The following is a 17,535-nucleotide window of genomic DNA, read 5'->3' as shown; positions in this document are numbered from 1 at the left end:
CCTGCCGGGGCCGGGGCGACGCGCGGCTCCAGGGGCCAGACAGGAAGGAGACGTCACCGCCACGGAGCCTAACTCAAACCAGATGGGGCCGCGCTGGCTTCCAGGCCCACAGGGTGGTCACCGACAGGAACCGGTCAAAGGCTGCCGGCAGGAAGCGGCTGGGAGGGACTCCCGCGGCGGGAGCCGGCATCCGGGCCCGGGCAGCCTTAACCGCTTTCGGGCCGGCTGCTGCCCCGCTGGGCAGAGGGGCTCCGGCCCCCCACCAGCCCTCGCCCGGGCATCCCACCCCGCTCGGGCAGACGCCGAAGCCGTGAGGACGGCTCTGACCGCCCCTCCCTCCTTTCCCCCCCAGCACCCTGGGGTGCTCAGAGCCGGTCGCTGCTGCAGAGCCACGGGGTGCAGAGCCCCGAACCCCTCGGCACCGTGGGCTGCACAACCCCGCCTGGGACGCACCAGGCGGTCCCCGTCCCCAGCGCAGCCGGGGCCCCTCTCTGTCCCCTCTACCCTGGGGACGAGACGCCACTTCCCATCCCCTCCTCGCTTGTCTGCAGCCCTGGGGCTGCGGCTGCGCGGCCCGCGCAGGCGGGAGCAGCGGCCCAGGGAGGGGGCCGGGAGCGGCCCCTCGCAGAAGCGTGGCAGGCGCGGGCTGCGGGCAGACCTGTACATTTATTTACAAGAAGGCGAGAGCCGGGCAGGACTCCAGCGTCGGGCAGGGCCCCCTGAGCCGCGTCCCCTGCCCGGCGGGGATGAGCCTGAAGCCCCTTGAGCTGCTGCAGCCGGTGGGGCTGGGGGGGGGGGGCCGGTGCCTCCCCCCCGTCTCTCCCCAGGGTTTTTCCAGCAGGCGCAGAGGGCGCAGGGCGGCCCCGGAGCAAACACGCAGCCCCGGCTCGGCGGGGGGCTCGGCCACAGTGAAAGCCAAAGCGGAGGGCAGGGGGAGCCCAGGACCACCCCCGCCAGCCCCCCATCCCCTCCGGCGGCGGGCAAGGCTGGAAGCTGCAAAGCCCGGGGGATGCCGGTCCCTCGGCAGCACCAGGGAGCCCCGAGGGGCGCAGGCAGAGGGGAAGGGGGCCGGGGCGAGGCAGAGGAGCGGGGGGCAGCACCCGCCTCCCGCGCGGTGTGGGGAGCTGGCGGCCGCCGACCGGCAGTTCCTGTGTGTTGGTGGTCAGGGCTGGAGCGATGCTCGCGGGAGCGGGGGAGCGCGGCCCAGCTGCTCTACATTAGGACGCCTCGCTCATCTTGATCTGGCGGGGACGGGTGAAGCAGAGGTTGTGTTTTTCCCCCGCTGGCAGAGCCGAAGGGCAGGGAGGGCAGGAGGAACACAAAGCCTCCTTCTTCCCTCGCTGGCTCCCAGCTGGGGATGCTGCTGGAAGTGTGCTCGCCGCTTCCTCCCTTCCTGTGCGAGCAGCAGCTCGGGGCCAGCTCCGCTCCCGCACGCCCGGCCAGCCAAGGAGGAGGCGCTTTGGCCCTGGCTCCGGTGCCAAAGCACCAGGGCTGCGGGTCCACACCTGCCCTCCAGCATCCCCATACCAAGCCACGGTGCTGGGAAGGGAGGTCGGGCAGCTCGGGGTCCAGCGACAGCGAAGGCGAGGCAGGGCTGCGGCATTTACAGGCAGAGCACGCAAGTTTTGGGTCCGAGGTAGCGGCAAGCGCGCAGGGCGGCCCGGGCAGCGGGGCTCACGCCGGGCTGACCTTTCTCCTCCGAGGCCATGGGAAGGAAGCGTGAGCGGAGCAGAGATGCTGCAGGTCGGGCATTGCGCAGCCGGGCCAGGGATGAGATCGGAAACCACCACTCAGTCCGAGGAAATCCAGATGGGAGCGTTGGCTCAATGGGAACGGGGAGGGCTGGAGCCCCGGGTGCTGCCGGCATCCCCGGCAGCAGGTCCCCGGCGCAGCGATGCCGCCCAGGGTGGGACGAGCTCGGCAGAGCGGTTCCGCAGCGGCGGGTGCAGGCGAGGAGCCCGGCAGGGTCCCAGCCCACGAGCAGTCCCGCGGCCGTGGGGTGCCAAGGCAGGGCACAGCCCCAGGGGACGCAGCAGAGCAGCGCCCGCGGTGGCGGGGGCATGGGGCACGGAGCAGGGGTGCAGCACGCGCCGCAGCGGCACGGGGTCCAGAGCGGCCATCTGGCAGCAGCACGGGCAGGGAGGGGGCTGCGCGGCTCCGGCCCCCGGCCCCCGCCGTGGGAAGCGGGCAGGGGCCGACCCCAGCGAGGTCCCGCTGCCATCCAGAAGCAAGACTGACGTGGGACCCTCTCAAGCGGTTTCCCTCTGGCCTCGACTGACTGACACGTGGCTCAGGCTCCCCCCGGGAGCCCCCGCTCAGACGCCCAGCGCCGTCAGCGACCCCGAGCTGGTGATCTTCTTGAAGCGGTTGGCGGCACACACCCCGATGAAGTTTTTCTGTAAAGAGAAGAGATGCTCATCCCACTGCGAGGGCTGCGGCTCTGGAGGCTGATGAGGAGCCGGGCTGGGGAGCGGGCAGCCACCCGGGCACCCGCTCAGCCGGGCTGCGTGGGAGGGGAGCGCAGGGCAGGGGGAGGCAGGAGGACCCCTACACTGTCCTGACACCACTCCTGCCCCTAAAAGGTGCTCAGGGGAGACCACCACGAAGGGACCTATGCTTGACGGGGGTCCCACCTTGGGGGGGGCACCCACGCAAGGACCCTGGTGCTGGGGAGCCCTTCCTCCAGGCTCGGGGGTCCCCAGCCCTTGTGTCCCAGCTGCCAGCAGCACAGCGAGACGGAGCCATCCTCCATGTCCCAGATGCCATCTGCCAGGACGGGCACAGGCTGCCAGCCCCCCCACCAGCTCCCCCAGACGGCGCTGACCCTCCTCCCCGTGCCGGCCCCGCACCCTGCGCACCTTCCAGCGCCGCCGCATGACGTATTTCTTGAGCAGCACCTGGGACTTGAGCCGGCGGTTGCAGCGCTTGGCCTTTTCTGCCAGGTTGTTGAGCCAGGGATGCTGCAGGCACTGGCCAGCGCTCATCCGGGCGCTGGGGGCAAGAGGAGCCCGGGTCACCCCTGCTCAAGCCCCTCTGCCCCAGCCACCCCTTTCTCCAGCCACCCCAGAAACCTGCAGGGGAGGAACCAGCCCGAGGGATGTGCCCAGGGACCGGGCAGGGGCTGGGCTGGGCAGGACCCCGAGCGGACCAGCATGTCCCGCTTGGGGCAGGAGAGCCTGGAGGGACACGGGGCTCTGCCGGGGACAGCCAGCAGCCAGGGCAGGGCCCTGCGAGGCTCATTTGGCACAGGACGTCAGGGGACGCTGCTGGCCCCAGCGCAGAGGGCAGCGCATGGTACCCAGGGGCTGGGCGTGCAGCTCTGGGGACGCCCACCCCGGGACCCCCCCGGCGGTCGCCAGCCTCGCACCCCTTCTCCTTGATGATGAGGTTTGAGACGAAGTCCTTGGCCTCGTCGGAGACGCTCTCGAAGGTTTCCTCGTCGAAGTACCAGTTGGCAGCCAGGACGTTGTTGAGCGTCTCGGTGTCGTTGTCACCCAAGAAGGGGGAGAGGCCGCTGAGCCTGAGGGTGCAGGGGGGGTGAGGACCCGGGTGCCCTCGGGCTGTGGCACCTCCAAAACCCCCTGAGACAGAGCCAATCTGGCTGGGCTCCCCAGAAGGGAGGCAGCGCGGGGCTGCTGGGACCACGCTCCACTCCTGCCCGCAGCTGGGCTGAGCTTTTTCCTGCCTGCACGCGTGGACACAGATGCCCCCCGGCCCCCCCCCATCTCCCCGTCCAGCACCCTCCACCAGCCCACCAAGCACCTGGGTGCCAGGGGCACATGTACGGCTTGGGGACGGCTCGGTGCCTGGGGGGGCTCTGCCCCGGCACCCCGGCACGGCGCCGGCAGCACCCCCGCGCAGCCCTGACGTACAGCATGTAGGTGATGACGCCCATGCTCCACATGTCCGTGGAGTAGGAGACCTGCTCGTAGTTGACCACCTCGGGAGAGAGGAATTCGGGGGTGCCGAAGTTCACCTTCAGCTTCTCCTGGGGGTTGTACCTGCAGCCGGGGGGGGGTGTGTGTGTGTGAGTCAGCAGGAGGGGGACAGGCTGCTCTCCCAAACCACTGTGTCCCCCCCCCAGCAGGCACTGCCCTCCCCAGCCCTGCTGTGACAGCCAGGGAGAGCCAGGGCCAGACTCACGGTCAAAGCCACAGCCCAGAGCAGGTCCTGGGGCTCCCAGCACCCCGAGGACGTGCGGGGCCGAAGGGTGGGAGGGGGACAGGGAGGAAGGATGGAGCCGAGGGGGGAAGACGGCACCTTCGAGCCAGCCCAAAGTCGATGATCTTCACCATGTGCCCGGTGGCAGCAACGCAGAGGATGTTCTCAGGCTGTGGGGACAGGGAGATCATTGCCTCACCGCCGAGAGGGGACGTCCCCAGCACGCGGGTCTGGCAGCCCACGGGTCCTGCGGCTGACCCACGCCAGAGCGATACCGACTTGCAGGCATCCCTCTCACGGCTAGCCGGCGTCGGGGACACGCTGCCCTCGCGAGCGCGGCGGGGCTCGGGCCAGCAGGCAGCGCTCCCCGCTTCGATGGCTGCAAACACCCGCTGCTCCCCCCGCACCCCGGCCTTCCCCAGCCTTGCCAGCAGCGGCTGTCCCCTGCTGCCACCCCCGGCCCCGCACCTTGAGGTCGAGGTGGAGGACGCGCATGTGGTGCATGAAGCGGATGCCCTCGCAGATCTGCCGGACGAACACCATGCAGTCCACCTCCGTCAGGTGGTAGTCGTCGTCGATGATCCGCTCAAAGAGCTCGCCGCCCTCCACGCTGTGCGGGGACGGACCACGGGGTCACCCGGGGCTCCCTGCCCCGTGCCACCCTCCTGCGGAGCCCCCTGCCCACCCCAGGGACCCCCAGCCCAGCCCCACCATGAAGATGCTGGTGGAGAGGCTGAGCAGAGCCACGGTGGGATGTGTGCATGCTAGCATTAGACACCCGCCCCAAGGCAGGCACGGGGGTGGGAGGGTGAACCCAAAACACCCCAGCTCGCCCGGGGTTTGTACAGCAGAAGAGCCCCAGCCTCCCTGGAGCAAGTGGGCAGGGGGAAAAGGAGCTGTGCGGGAAGGACTTGGGTCATTTCCACCCTCAACGCAGCCGCGATGGAAGAAGATGCTGTCCCAGCCAGGCAGAGCCTGAGGCGGCCTCTGAGCCCGGCGTGAGATGAGGAGGAGGCCAAGAGGGGATGGGCGAGCAGAGGGACGTTCCCTGGGGCCAACCCCTTCTGCTTGGTGAGGGGCCGTCACATCTGCTCCATCGCTACAGCGTCCCCTGCGATGGTGCCCCTCACCCAGGCATCAGGCCCCACACAGCACGACCCCGGCACTCACAACTCCATGAAAAGGATGATCTCCCGGGGCGTCTCGATGGCGTCATAGAGCTGGATGAGGTTGCGGTGGTTCAGCTGGTTCATCACATCGATCTCCAGCAGCACCATCTCCTGCAGAATGAGCCCCACGGCAGAGCAGGGTGTCAGCCCTGGCCGAGCCACCGGCACGGGGACAGGCTGTGTCACAGCACCGGGGACACACCAGGGACAACCTTGGCCATGCCACTTGCTGGTGGCACTGTGGCCAGGAGGAGCCCCTCGCCCCGGCGTCGGTCAGACCTTGTCCTTGGCGCCCTGCTTCCGGATCACTTTGGCCGCCAGCTTGAGCCCCGTCTGCTTCTCCGTGCACGTGTGGACTTCGCCGAACTTGCCCCTGGGGAGGGAGAGAGGGAGGGACGCCGACGCCATCAGCCTCCCAGGCTGCTGGGGACCCCCACACTGCTCCGGGGTGCTGCCCCGTGCTCCCCTCCGCACCCATCCTGCCTGAGGCACCAACCCATCGCGGCCAGAAAAGTCCCATCAGCCCAGGACCGTTGCCCAAGGCTGGACGGCAGCTGGGGGCCGTGCCGGGGGAAAGACGGGTGCCCCGCACCCTCGCGGGGCCCCTCCTTACCCTCCCAGGATATCCTTGGAGCTGAGGTTGAACTGGGAGCTGACGCTGGCAGACCGCAGGGTGACGATGCGGTGTGCGAAGGGTGCCGGCGGCGGAGGGACATCATCTGCCCAGAGAGGAGGGCTGGGGTGAGAAGGGGAGCTGCCCGGCCGGGAGACCCCACCGCTGGGCACCCCAGGGTGCCCCAGGCTGGGAGCGTGTCCCGGCGCAGGGTGAAATCAGGCACCCAGCAGCACAGCCCGGCCAAGCCCGTGGGTGCAGGATGCGGCCAGGTACCCAGTGCCTGGCTGCAAATCAGGGTCTCCTGGGTGCCCGCTGCACCGGGGGACACGGATGGCATCCCCCGAGGGGTCCCTCGCCACTGCCCGCAGCGTGGCCCGGCTGCACGGCCCCCACCCGGCTGCACGGCCGCTCCCCACCATCCCGCGTGTCACGCTCGCCCTCTCCAGGCCACGCTGCCGTGTGTCACCCTCTCCGGGCCACCACCCCTCCACGCCACCGCGTCCTGCTCACCCTCCCAGGGCAGACCCCACGCACGGTGCACCCCACGCACCCAGTCCTGGGCCACCCTTCCCCACGCGAGGGCAGGAGCCGGCCTCGCAGGGAGCCCCATCAGCACCCGCCGCCCCCGGGCTGGGTGCAGCCCCCCCGGCCCCGCCATCCCCGCAAGGACAGGGGTGCAGGACACGGGGACGCGCCGTCCCCTGCCACCGGCCGGGCAGCGGCTGTCGCTCCCTGGCCTCCTCTTCCTCCCGGGCAGCCCCGGCCGCGGGGACCGTGCCAGGCTGCGGCCGGAGGAGCCCGGGGAGGGGACGCGACGCATTTAGCCCTGTTTACAGTGAAACAGGAGCTCGAAGGCCACCGGGCAGGCGCCGAGCCAAGGGCGTGAGCTGGCAGCGCGGGAAGGCAGCGCAGGCAGCAGGCAGGGCTGCGGGGGACCCCGGGATGCCACCCCGCAGAGGGGCCCGGGGCGCGAGGCCAAGGCAGGCGGCTCACAGCCTTACCCAGTATCTCGAAAGGGTCTTCCTTCCCAAAATCGGGGGTGAGGTAGGGGCTGGGGGGTGGCTCTGCCTCCGTCGAGGAGGGTTGCCCCCCAGGGCCAGGCTGCTCCGTGGCCCCAGCGGGATCCGGGGGCTGTCCCGTGGCACTGGGCAATGTCCTCTCCTGCGGGGTGCCAGGGGTCCCCGCGGGGATGGGGGGCTGCAGGTCCCCCAGGGCTGGCGGGGCAGGGCCAGGCTCCGTCGGACCCTCTCTCGGCTCCGCTGCTGCGGTCTCCTCCGGTATCATCTCCATCGCTGCCGCCTCCGCCCAGGGCTGCTCCTCCCTGGAAGCAGGAGCAGGAGATGAGCCAGAGCCCAGCCAGCAACCCCCGAGCCCAGCTCCCACCTCTGCCCAGAGGGACCCGGGACTCCCCAGGGAGCAGCCAGGGGAGGGGACCCCATCCCAGGAGGGTGCGGGTACCTTTGGCAGGCGGCTGGGCAGCTCAGGCTCTGCAGCAGAGCCGGGCGCGGGGGCTCGGGGCCCCTCGACTGCTGCTGCTCGTCCGTCTTCTCCGCCTTTGCCGCTTTCTCCCCTTCACCCTGAGCCTTCGCAGCAGCCGTAGCCGCTGCCTCTGCGGGCTCCTCGCCTCCGTCCCCAGCTTCTGCTGCAGCTGGGGGGGGTTCCACCTTTGCAGCTTCCTTCCCTCCATCCTGAGCCTTTGCAGCCGCTGGGCCCTTCTCCTTTGCAGGCTCTTTTTTGCCTCCATCCTCGGCCTTTGATGCAACTGGGGTTTTTTCCACCTTTGCAGCTTTCTTCCCTCCGTCTTGCACCTTTGCTGCAGCCGGGGCCTTCTCCTTTGCAGGCTCTTTTTTGCCTCCATCCTCAGCCTTTGATGCAACTGGGGTTTTTTCCACCTTTGCAGGTTTCTTCCCTCCATCTTGCACCTTTGCTGCAGCCGGGGCCTTCTCCTTTGCAGGCTCTTCTTTGCTTCCGTCTTGAGGCTTCTTTGCAGCTGGGGTTTTCTCTGCTTTTGCTGCTGTCTTCTCTCCATCCTGAGCCTTTGCAGCAGCTGGGGCCTTCTCCTTTGAAGGAGCTGTGGCTTTCTCCTTTGCAGGCTCCTCTTTGCCTCCATCTTGAGCCTTTTTTGCAGCTGGGGCTTTCTCTGTGTTTGCCACTTTATTCTCTCCATCCTGAGGCTTTACAGTAGCTGGAGCCTTCTCCTTTGTAGGCTTTTTATCAGCTGGGGTTTTCTCTGCAGCTTTCTTCCCTCCATCCTGAGCTTTTGCAGCCGCCGGGGCCTTCTCCTTTGCAGCCGCCGTGTTTTTTTCCTTTGCAGCTGCCGTGGTTTTCTCCTTTGCAGCAGCTGTAGTTTTCTCCTTTGCAGCCACCGTGGTTTTCTCCTTTGCAGCCGCCGTGGTTTTCTCCTTTGCAGGTTCTTCTTTGCCTCCATCCCGAGCCTGTGCTGCAGCCAAGGCTGTCTTCTCCGCGGGTTTTGCCTTCCCTCCTTCGCCCTCTGCTGCAGCCGGAGCCTTCTCCTTTGTGGGCTCTGCTTTCCCACCACCCTCAGCCTCTAACCCACCAGGGGCTTGCTCCTTCACGGGCTTGTCCTTCCCTCCATCCTGAGCCTCTGCTACAGCCGGGCCCTTCCCCTCCGCGGGCACTGCCTGCCCTCCTTTGGGCTCTCCCGCAGCCAGAGCCTTCTCCTTCCCAGGCTCATCCTTCCCTCCATCCTGAGCCTCGGCAGCAGCCGGCACCTTCTCCGCAGATGCTGCCTGCCCTCCATCGCGCCGTGCAGCTGAAGCCTCCTCTGACGGCGCGGCCTTCCTTCCATCCCCGGGCTCCGGAGCGGTCAGGGCCGTCTTCCCCGCCGGCTCTGCCTTCCCTCCTCCAGCCTCTCCCGCAGCCTTCTGCTTCCCAGGCTCTGCGGCAGCAGCCGGAGCCTTCTCCTGCCTGGGCTCATCCTTCCCTTTATCCTGTGCCCCGGTGGCAGCCGGCACCGTCCCCTCCATGGGTGCTGCCTTCCCCCCTTGGGGCTGGGCAGCCTGCGGAGCTGCGGGGACCGGCTGGGTTGTGCCACCGGCCCCGCCGGTGCCGGACGTGCTGCCCGCCCCGCTGCCCTGCTCCATGAGGACTCTCCGGGCAGGAGGCGGCTGCCCCGCGACGCTCCCGGTTCGACGAGGCTCCTGCGGGAGAGAAGAAAGAAACTGAAGGCTCCCCAGACCTGACGCCCCGCAGATGGGCACGGTGGGACGCGGGCAGCAGCCCTGCTCCTGCAGAAGACGGGCGAGCTGCTGCCACCCGGACGGGAGCTGCGCCCCTGCCGCCCGGTGGCACCGAGCCGGGGGCCCCACGTGGCCGCTGGTCCCTGCACCGTCCCATTGTGCCTCGGTATCTGCTCGGCAGTGACTGATCGATGGCCTGGCGCCGGCACCTGTCGCTGCCACGGGGCCTCCGGCGTCCAAACAGCCGGCGTGGCCAGGGTGCCAATTTAAGGCCACGTCCCCCCATGGCGGGGCAGGAGATGGTGGCTCCGGCCCCGGGCTGGCGGGGTGGGGATCAGGCGAGGTGAGCGTCCCCGGCACGGCCCCGCCGCTGCCCACCCCGAACCGCACAGGCAGGTCCAGCCACTCGGGCAGAGCCCTGTCTGCTCGGGGGCCGCACGGACCCCCAGCCCCAGCAGCCGCCAGCGCTGCCCATCAGTAACCACGGCTCCTGCCTGAGCGGTCCCCACCAAGGGGACCTGTCGGTGCCCGCATACCTGCATGCAACGTACACCATGCCAGCACGAGCCGCCACCCCGTCCCCTCCAGCCCAGCGCCCGTTCCCCAAATCCCCGCTCTGCCCTGGGCTCCGCTGCCCATCCCTGCCCGGCCACCTCCCCTCACCCTGTCCCAAAACACGCAGCCTGCGCAGCCCTCCAGAGGCTGGGACAGCCGAGCCCCAGAATAAACCCACCAGCGACCATCCCAGTAACAGGGGAGTCGCTTGCTGGTCTTACTGGGGACAGGAGCTGTAAGCAGTCGGTTCCCAGCCGAGCAGCCCCATGTCCCACGGCTCAGCACAGGGAGGCTGGGGGGCCAGACGCGTTCCTCCCGGGGCTGGGGGCCCCGCTCTCCCTGGGACCTCCCACTGCCGTGCCCCGAGCGGGCAGCCACGGGGACCCCCCCGGGCCCCTTTACCTGGGTCCCAGTGCAGAAGAGGGTGGTCAGGAGGGCAGCATCCGCACTGTGGCAGCGCCCGGAGGGAGCAGCCTCTTCTATCCCGGGTGTAACGGAGCCGGATTAGTGCAGGCAGAGGAGGATCCTTTACAGCAGCGGCAGCCATCCCGCTTCGCCTTTCCCAGCACCTGTCGCTGCTGGAGCCCATTCAAAGGACACGCCACTCTTCCCTGTCCCCCGCCGGCCGGGGACGCAGAGACACGGCGCAGGGGACGGAGCCGCCTCCTACCCCGGCATGGCACCGCAGGGAGGGCCGGCACCGGCCACGGCAGCACCCCAAAAACATCCCACGGGGGTGGCCTGGCCGAGCCGGACACGGTCCAAGTGGCCAAGTGCTTCCAAGGTGCCCACAGGTGCCGCAAGGCAGCCGCCGGCCACTCCGTGGGGATGGTGGCCGGGAGCAGCCGGCGACGGTGCCGTCCCCCCGTGCCGCTGAGCTGCGGCAGGCTCTGCCCGCTGGTGCCAGCCCCTGGGGAGAGCAGCTCCGGAGGAGCCTGTGCTCCGCGAGCACGACGCGGCACCCGCGGGCGCTGCCGGCTCTGGGCACCGCTGCGGTCCCTGAAGCAGGACTGGCAGCAGCGGGGAACGGGCACTGGCCAGCGGCTGCAGCCTCCTCCGGGAACCAGTTGACAGACTCTCATTTCCTGCAAAATTTGGTATCAGGGAAAGAAACAAAGGAGCTGGGGGCTCCTGGATGGGTCAGGTTGTGTTTGATGTGCACAGGCATCGCCAGCCGCTGCTGAAGGGGCAGCGTGGGCTGCTGGGGTGCTGCATCCCAGGGCACGGCCTCAGGGACTGCGCGGGGCTGAACCCGGCACGGAGAACCCCGGGGGAGAGGGGCAGCGCGGGCTGCGCCGTGCCAGGGCCTGCCGAGTCCACGAGCAGAGCTGGGCAAGGGCACGGGCACGGGCACGGCCACGCAGGGTCCCGAAGCCGATGGATTCCCAAGGGCTATGCCAGGTTTCCGCCTGGTTCCCCCACCCAGCAGAGCCCCATTTATTTTAAATCTTTGAACCTTAAGGTGGGGAAAGCCTTGCTCACCAAGAGCGCGCAGACAGCCGCCCACTGCTCAGGTTTCTGCTGGGGGCGGAGGCGGGCGGGGGGGGGGGGGGTTTGCAGGAGGAACCCCGGGTAACTGGACCCAGCCCTCCCCAGCCAGCGCTGCCAGGCAAAAGCACTCCAATAATACCAACTATTAAAACCCCAGAACATCCATTTATCCTGTCAGGGCAGCAGGAACGCCAGCGCAGGGTGGAGGAGGAAGGGCTTGGCTCCTCACCCGCAGCTGGTGCTCCTTTGCAGGGGACAGGGGAGCCCAGGGCTCGGGGACAGGTGATAAAGCAGCGAGAGCAACTCCCAGTGAGAGAAAAAGAGAGGGCAGAGGCGGGCAGGGGCCAGGCAGCGGCCCCTGGAGCTGCCTCACACCAGGCATCCTCCTGGCCCCGCTCCCCATCGCTCCTTGCTACCCCAGCCGGGCACGGGCACGGGCACCCTGCTCCTCCGCTGGGCTCTGCCGGCGGCCGGGCAGGACGGGGCAGCGAAGGGCCGAGCACTGGCACTTGCTGGGGGAGCGGGGCTCTCCCCAGGGCCGGGCTAGCCGGGTGCCCCCGGGGAGGCTGAGATTACCACGGGCTCCTCCAGCCTCAGCCCCCGCCAGCTGACGGCCGGGTCTCTCCTCCCGAGCTCTCTGTCCCGCGGCCACGTGGAGCTCGAGTCCTGCCAGACGCCGAGCCCGGCTGCTCCCACATGGGACTCACGCACGGCCAAGCTGAGCCCAGGCCACCGACACAGGCAGCAGCAGCGGCATCCCAGGAGCGGCACTCACCTCGCCCGTAACGCCTCCCGGGAGGATGCCACGCTGCCCAGGCAGGGGAAGGGACAGCGTGGCTCCACCTTGTCGCATCCCAGCTCCTAGCGAGGTCAGGCTTTGCTAGAGGAGCTGTGGTTCACATGCGTTGTCCCAAATCTGGGTTCTTTACCTGGTGTGCGAGAAGCCGAAAAACACACAGAGCCGAGACATTTTTTTATTTCATGTCTGCGCAGAGATGGGTGCTAGGTGGTAACTCCACAAGTCTAGCACACCCTCCTTGCAGGGTTACAACATTTATATACTTTTACAAAGCCAGCTAATGTTATCATTACATTATCACTGTGCTACATATCCATCTTAAGGTTATATTACCTTTTTATTCAACTACGCATGCTCACTAACTAGGGGGGGCAGCCAAATTTAGGTTTCCTTTCCCTAGGGGTGTGTATTTCAACATTATAATTGTATTAAGATGAGGATAGATGACCTTCAAGTAGTTTGCTGCAGCGACTCGTGGGTTAGCAGATGCTTCCCTTATCTTAGATTTACAACCTTGCCTCTTCGGGGTCACTGTATTAACTTTTACTTGCTCCTTATCAGTTCTTTGCATTCTTTCTCAATCCTCGTTCCATCGTTCGTCATCACATGTGGCATTGAGAGCGAGGCAAGCCAGGATGGGGACACGGCCATGGCCTTGGGCAGCTGCCGGGGGAGCGCAAATGAGCATCACACAGCAAGAGCAGCCAGCAGGGCAGGCAGGACTGCCGTCCTTCTTACTGCTGCGGAGGAGACCCCCAGCAAGCAGCTCATGGGGAGAAAAAAAGGTCCCCCCCAAGCCCTTCCCCTGCCCCGGGCAGCAGCCCCAGCCCAAGGCTGGTACCCGCCTCGCCCGGGGCAGAGATGCTGCTCTCGCCTCGGGCGGCTGCTGGAGCGCAGGGGAGCGAGCCGGTGCTCGCCCCCGTCGCAACACCGCACAAGGGAGCCTTCCCACCTCCTTGGCGGCTGCAGCCTCCGGCAGCGGCTTGCAGCCCTGCCGCACAGGCAGCTCGCAGGCAGGGAGTAAGCTAAGGAGAAAGCAAAACTCATGGCTGGAGCTGCCTCCTCCCGAGCCCGGCTGGTTGCGACAGCAAAACCAGCAGCCCCTGGGCAGCGGCGCGGTGGCAGAAGCATCTCGGGCGCCCGCCACCACCACCTCAATGCAAGAGCAACGCTTGCTTGGCTGGACGCAGCCAGGGGCTCCTGAGCAGACACCGGGCTCTCCCGCTCCGGCCCTCGTAGCTCAGATTTGTGGCTTCAGCAAGCCCGGCTCCGCACTGGAGCTGGTGAGCCTCCCTCTTCCCAACACGGGGGCAGGACCTGGAGTGTGGCGAGAACCGCAGGAGCGGGCGCACGGCTCCAACCGGCAGTGCTGATGCAGTCGTGCACGTGCAGAGGTTGGAGCATCACTGGCATCCACGGCTCTTGGGGACCGTGGCACCCGCACCGTCCGTTCCCGGCACGGCCACTGCTCCCATGGCGAGTGGGAGTCCCCCAACTCGGCCTCCGCAGGGCACGCCAGCAGGAATAACCGGCTAGGCGTCGCGCCTCTGGGCAGAGACTACCCACGGAGTGTCGTCACCAACATACAGTTTGGAATTGCCTCTCCCCTCCTCCAGCCGAGGACTGCCAGGTACCTGGAGGCCACCAATGTCACTTCAGGCACGCGCTGCCAGCGCTCTGCCAGCTTTCGGCTCTGCACCCTCCTGGCAAGCCCGGGGGGGGGGAGGAAGGAGCACATCCACTCACCCCCGCGCCGCAGCCGTGCCCTGGTTAGTGCAGTGGAAGCTGGGATAAAATTCTCCGAGGAGAGCAGGAGCGCCCGCCTGGACGCCAGCCAGCCTTCCTGGGGTGCTTGCAATCTCACACGCTCACCGAGAGTCAGGGTTGGTGTCTGGGTGCGAAGCCCTGGGACAAGGCGAGGAAGCAAAGCTCTGAGAGCGGGCACCGCGGTGCCGGGGAGCCATAGAAATGGTTCTCCAAACGAAGCACGTGCGAAGGATGAGCGTCCCACAGTTCGGCACTATTACAAGATAAAATTCATTTGTGGACAAAGGGAAATAAGCTCAAAACAGTCCCCTCGCAAGAAAGATTTGTAGCATCGAAGGGCAATAGCTGCTGCACGCTATAATTTCAGATGCCTTGGTCCAAAAACCCACACCCCAATGAGCAGCACGGTGCTCCAGGTCTCTGCAGAGCACAGAAGCAAACCAACCACCACCAAGCTGGAGGTTTTTTTGTTTTTTTTTCCTCCCCATTCAGGAACTTAAGCCAGAGTCTACATTGGCTGCAGCTGGAAAACAGCCTGTCCTGGGGATATCTGGCAAAGCATCAAGCACGCCAGTTCCCTAGCTACGCGGTTGTCACAACTTCGGCAGCACACTTTAACCTTTATGCTTTTCACGGGTAAGGGAGACTCTCTGCGCAGCCAAGCCCTGCCCGTTCTCCAGGAAACCCTATACCCCGTCTAAATTGAGCGTCAGGGCAGGCGAGAACAACATCCCCACCTGAATCCCGGCCATGCCCCTGTAACACAAGCCAGCCAGCCTGCCTGTCCCGGTGGGGACCAACCCAGGCACGCGGTCAGCAGCTTAACTGCTTCCATCAGCACCCAGGACTTCCCTGGATGAGCTGCGCTCGTGTCATGACAGGTCCCATCAAGGTGATGGGAGAAGACAGGGAAAAAAATCCCAACATCATCAAAAGAGCTTCCAGAGCTACGCAGCAGCTTGAGGACAGCAACGTGGCTGCCAGCAGCGACACCAGGGAGCACCGATCCAAATCGCCGGGAGCTGCCCACGCGCAGGCTGTCCTTGCCAGCTTCATGCCAGGCCACGCTGGCAGCCAACAAGGTAGCCCAGGGGAGAGGCCAGTGAGAACCAAAGCTGTGGTTTTGAGAGCATCATCAAGCCTTTTCATAAGAATCTCATTCACCAGCTAATAACATCTTGCAATTCTCAGCTACCCTTCAACATAAAAGTCCAGAAAAACATTGGCTCTTTTAGTTCCAGCTCTAGTCCGAGTTCAGCAAATTACTTTGGTAACAACTCAACCAGAAACGCAGCAGAGGAAGACCTTGTACCCAGCTCCCCTCCATCACCCCTCCTTCCAGCCCCGCTTGCTGCCCAGGCACGCTCATAAAGGGGATGAGTTTTGAGTTCTTGCATACAAGAATATTTCTGCAAAAAGCACACAGCAAGATTATAGATTTTTACATCAGTTTGTCAACCTCCCCTGACTCTAGAGGCGAATGCCGAGACAGCACACGGTTAAATCCCAGTGTCCTGCTCCAGTTCTGTAACTTTATTCTCCCACTTCTGCTCTACTGAGACTGGGAAAGTCACCTGCCCCTGTTTCCCTGTTGAAGCCTTACCCAAACCCCGTCCTCACCCACACTCAGCTCCTCCGGGACACCCATCATTCACGCATTTTCTGCGCTAGAGCAGTTTTTCCAGCATGTCACCACTTTCCTCCTAATTAAGAGGGCAGGTTACACTAACCACCCACCAGCCTGTGAGAACACGCTGGGCGACTCCAGAGAGCTCTGCCAAACGCCCGATACCCTTGTACGGCGCAGCAGCCCGAGGCTCCCTTTCACTAAGTTTGCAGTGTATGAGGAATATAAGAGGCCGCGTTTGCAGGAAGAGGTAATATCTTTTATTAGACCCAATGATACCGTTGGGAAGAAACTGACAAGCTGTCAGGCATACAAACCCTTCCTCGGGTCTGAAGCAGAGGCCATGTAGGGCCATCCTGGAAATCCAGCTGCTCCATCCTTCAGGGATCGATATCTGCTCCAGCTCAGCAGTCTTGTTATCTTGCTTGCCTTTACATTCTTCTGCAGCTCGTCATCATTCAGGCTTTCCTCTGACTCACCATAAATATTTGCTGCTCCTGCTGCCCACGCGCTGCCTGCTCCAGAGGAGCTGGCACTCGAAGCCACAGCAGAAGTTTCCTTGACTGCACATTCGAGGTCCTGCCACGTCCCCGTCCAGCAGATCCCACAGAACAGCTCCACTGCGACAAAGCGGAGGCCAGACCGAGAGAAAATCTGCATGCCTTTTGTCAGACCCATGCAGATCCGAGAGGTTTGCAGGAAGAGGATGCTTACAAGCTCCTCTTGCTCCAGTCATACCTGTAATTTGTACGTCAGCAGGGCTGCCAGAGTTACCTGTGACAAACAGCCTTTGGGCCAGGCTGCTGCTGACAATCCCCCCGTTACCCTCAGCTCAGCAACACGGGGCTATCGGCAAAGTCAGCAAAACGTGGCTGCAGCCATCCTGTATGACGGGGTCAACCGTTCGGGCCTGGTTCCGCCACAGCCACATAAAGATCCTCAAGAGAAAGGAAGGAAAAAGCTGAAACTTTGGCAAAAGTTTTTCACCTTTGGCAAACTTTGTCTCTCAGCTCACCGTTTTGAAGAGGCCGTGCTGTCACAGGGTCGTTCATCCTTTAGTACCAACGTGCGTCCTCAAAATACCTTGTTCTCCAGTTCCTCAGTTATTAACTGCACAATACCTTTATTTTTATTCTTTTAAAGAATCTTTATGTTTCAGTGGAGGTGACTTTTCCTCTCTTGTAATCCAAGCAGAATAAAAGCTTGAGGCTGGTGCTCTCTGAAGCGCTGAAGTTCAGTACACCCGTACAAAACGCCTGCTCGCTGCTGGCTGCAGACTGCAGCTGCTGTTCTGCAATCGTACCCCTTGAGCGTTGCACTTTTTAGGAGAATCCCTGCAGAAACATCATCCTCAGGTACAATAAATGTTCATCTTTGAATTTAGCTCTCTGAGGACTTTCTGCCTCTCTCTCTCTCAGATTAGGAGTAAAACACTAGCAATTGCTTGACACACTTCAGCAAGGATAACGAGGCAGTATCTTTTACCATACACCGCAGCTGGAGTCTGACACCTAACAAGTTTGAACTCCCTCTCTTCTCCACCCAAACAAAAATCTGAATAAAAGGCCACACACTCTAAGAATACTTCTCCAACGTATTCAAATTCAGAGGAAATGAGAGCAAGTGTTTTCCATAACCCCCAAACAAGAAACAGTTTGTCCTACCTGGACACATTAATTCTAGTTCCTGCTTTCCTCTGTTCAAAACAGCACCACAACAGCAGCGAGCAGCCCAGCTCACACGGCGTCCAGCAAGCAATAAAGGTAAGAGACCCATAAGCAGAGGCACAGCCTCCGTGTCACTACTGCCATGAGAAGCCAAGCCAGCCCAAAGAGCTCTCTGCATTTCTAAGCCTGAACTAGAGGGCTTGCTCTCATTCTTTCTGCTAACGGCTTTGAGCACAGCTCCAGCAACCTGCCATACCAGCCTTTCTTTTTTTTTTTTTTTTTTTTGCAAGTCCCTTCTCAGCTCAGGAAACAGCACCACAGGGTCACCTGAGTGAGCAGAAAGGTAACAGCAACACAGACGTGTCAGTGGGCAGCAGTGGCGTCCAAGAGCATCATTTCGATGTAGTTGTATCCCTAACCCCTTCTTGCCCTCACACAGCCTTTTGGAGTTACCTGTCTTGTTAAGACAAGTCCAAGGAAAGG

The 17,535-nt window shown here is 64.2% G+C and overlaps 1 protein-coding gene across 2 annotated transcripts; it reads right to left on the bottom strand.

Moving 5' to 3' along the window:
- Positions 1-656: 656 nt before the first annotated feature.
- On the bottom strand, positions 657-10,253 carry MYLK2 (myosin light chain kinase 2). 2 transcript variants are annotated; one of them, XM_075517364.1, is made up of 13 exons: positions 10,104-10,253; positions 7,755-9,107; positions 7,405-7,664; positions 6,948-7,267; positions 5,944-6,049; positions 5,610-5,703; positions 5,332-5,441; positions 4,630-4,771; positions 4,261-4,331; positions 3,873-4,001; positions 3,368-3,520; positions 2,859-2,991; positions 657-2,396 (listed from the first exon to the last, which is right to left on the bottom strand). In XM_075517364.1, exons 2-13 carry the CDS (start codon positions 9,048-9,050, stop codon positions 2,316-2,318), a joined length of 2,895 nt encoding a protein of 964 aa, XP_075373479.1. In that variant the 5' UTR covers positions 9,051-9,107; positions 10,104-10,253; the 3' UTR covers positions 657-2,315. The 2 variants fall into 2 exon arrangements, with proteins under 2 accessions (XP_075373479.1, XP_075373478.1); XM_075517363.1 differs by having other exon boundaries at positions 7,405-9,107.
- Positions 10,254-17,535: the final 7,282 nt, after the last annotated feature.

This window comes from Mycteria americana, chromosome 14 (assembly GCF_035582795.1).
Source record: "Mycteria americana isolate JAX WOST 10 ecotype Jacksonville Zoo and Gardens chromosome 14, USCA_MyAme_1.0, whole genome shotgun sequence".
Taxonomy (NCBI): domain Eukaryota; kingdom Metazoa; phylum Chordata; class Aves; order Ciconiiformes; family Ciconiidae; genus Mycteria; species Mycteria americana.
The sequence above is the reverse complement of the archived record's forward strand: the minus strand, read 5'-3'. Positions and strand labels throughout refer to the sequence as shown.

Bases quoted from the DNA above. Each gene is read 5' to 3' on its own strand.
- MYLK2 (XM_075517363.1), bottom strand. From the start codon at position 9,050: ATGGAGCAGGGCAGCGGGGCGGGCAGCACGTCCGGCACCGGCGGGGCC. The intron at 7,268-7,404 runs GTACCCGCACCC...TCCTGCTTCCAG, and splicing joins TGCCCAGCCGCCTGCCAAAG to GGAGGAGCAGCCCTGGGCGG. The intron at 3,521-3,872 runs GTACGTCAGGGC...CTGCACCCTCAG, and splicing joins GGCGTCATCACCTACATGCT to GCTCAGCGGCCTCTCCCCCT.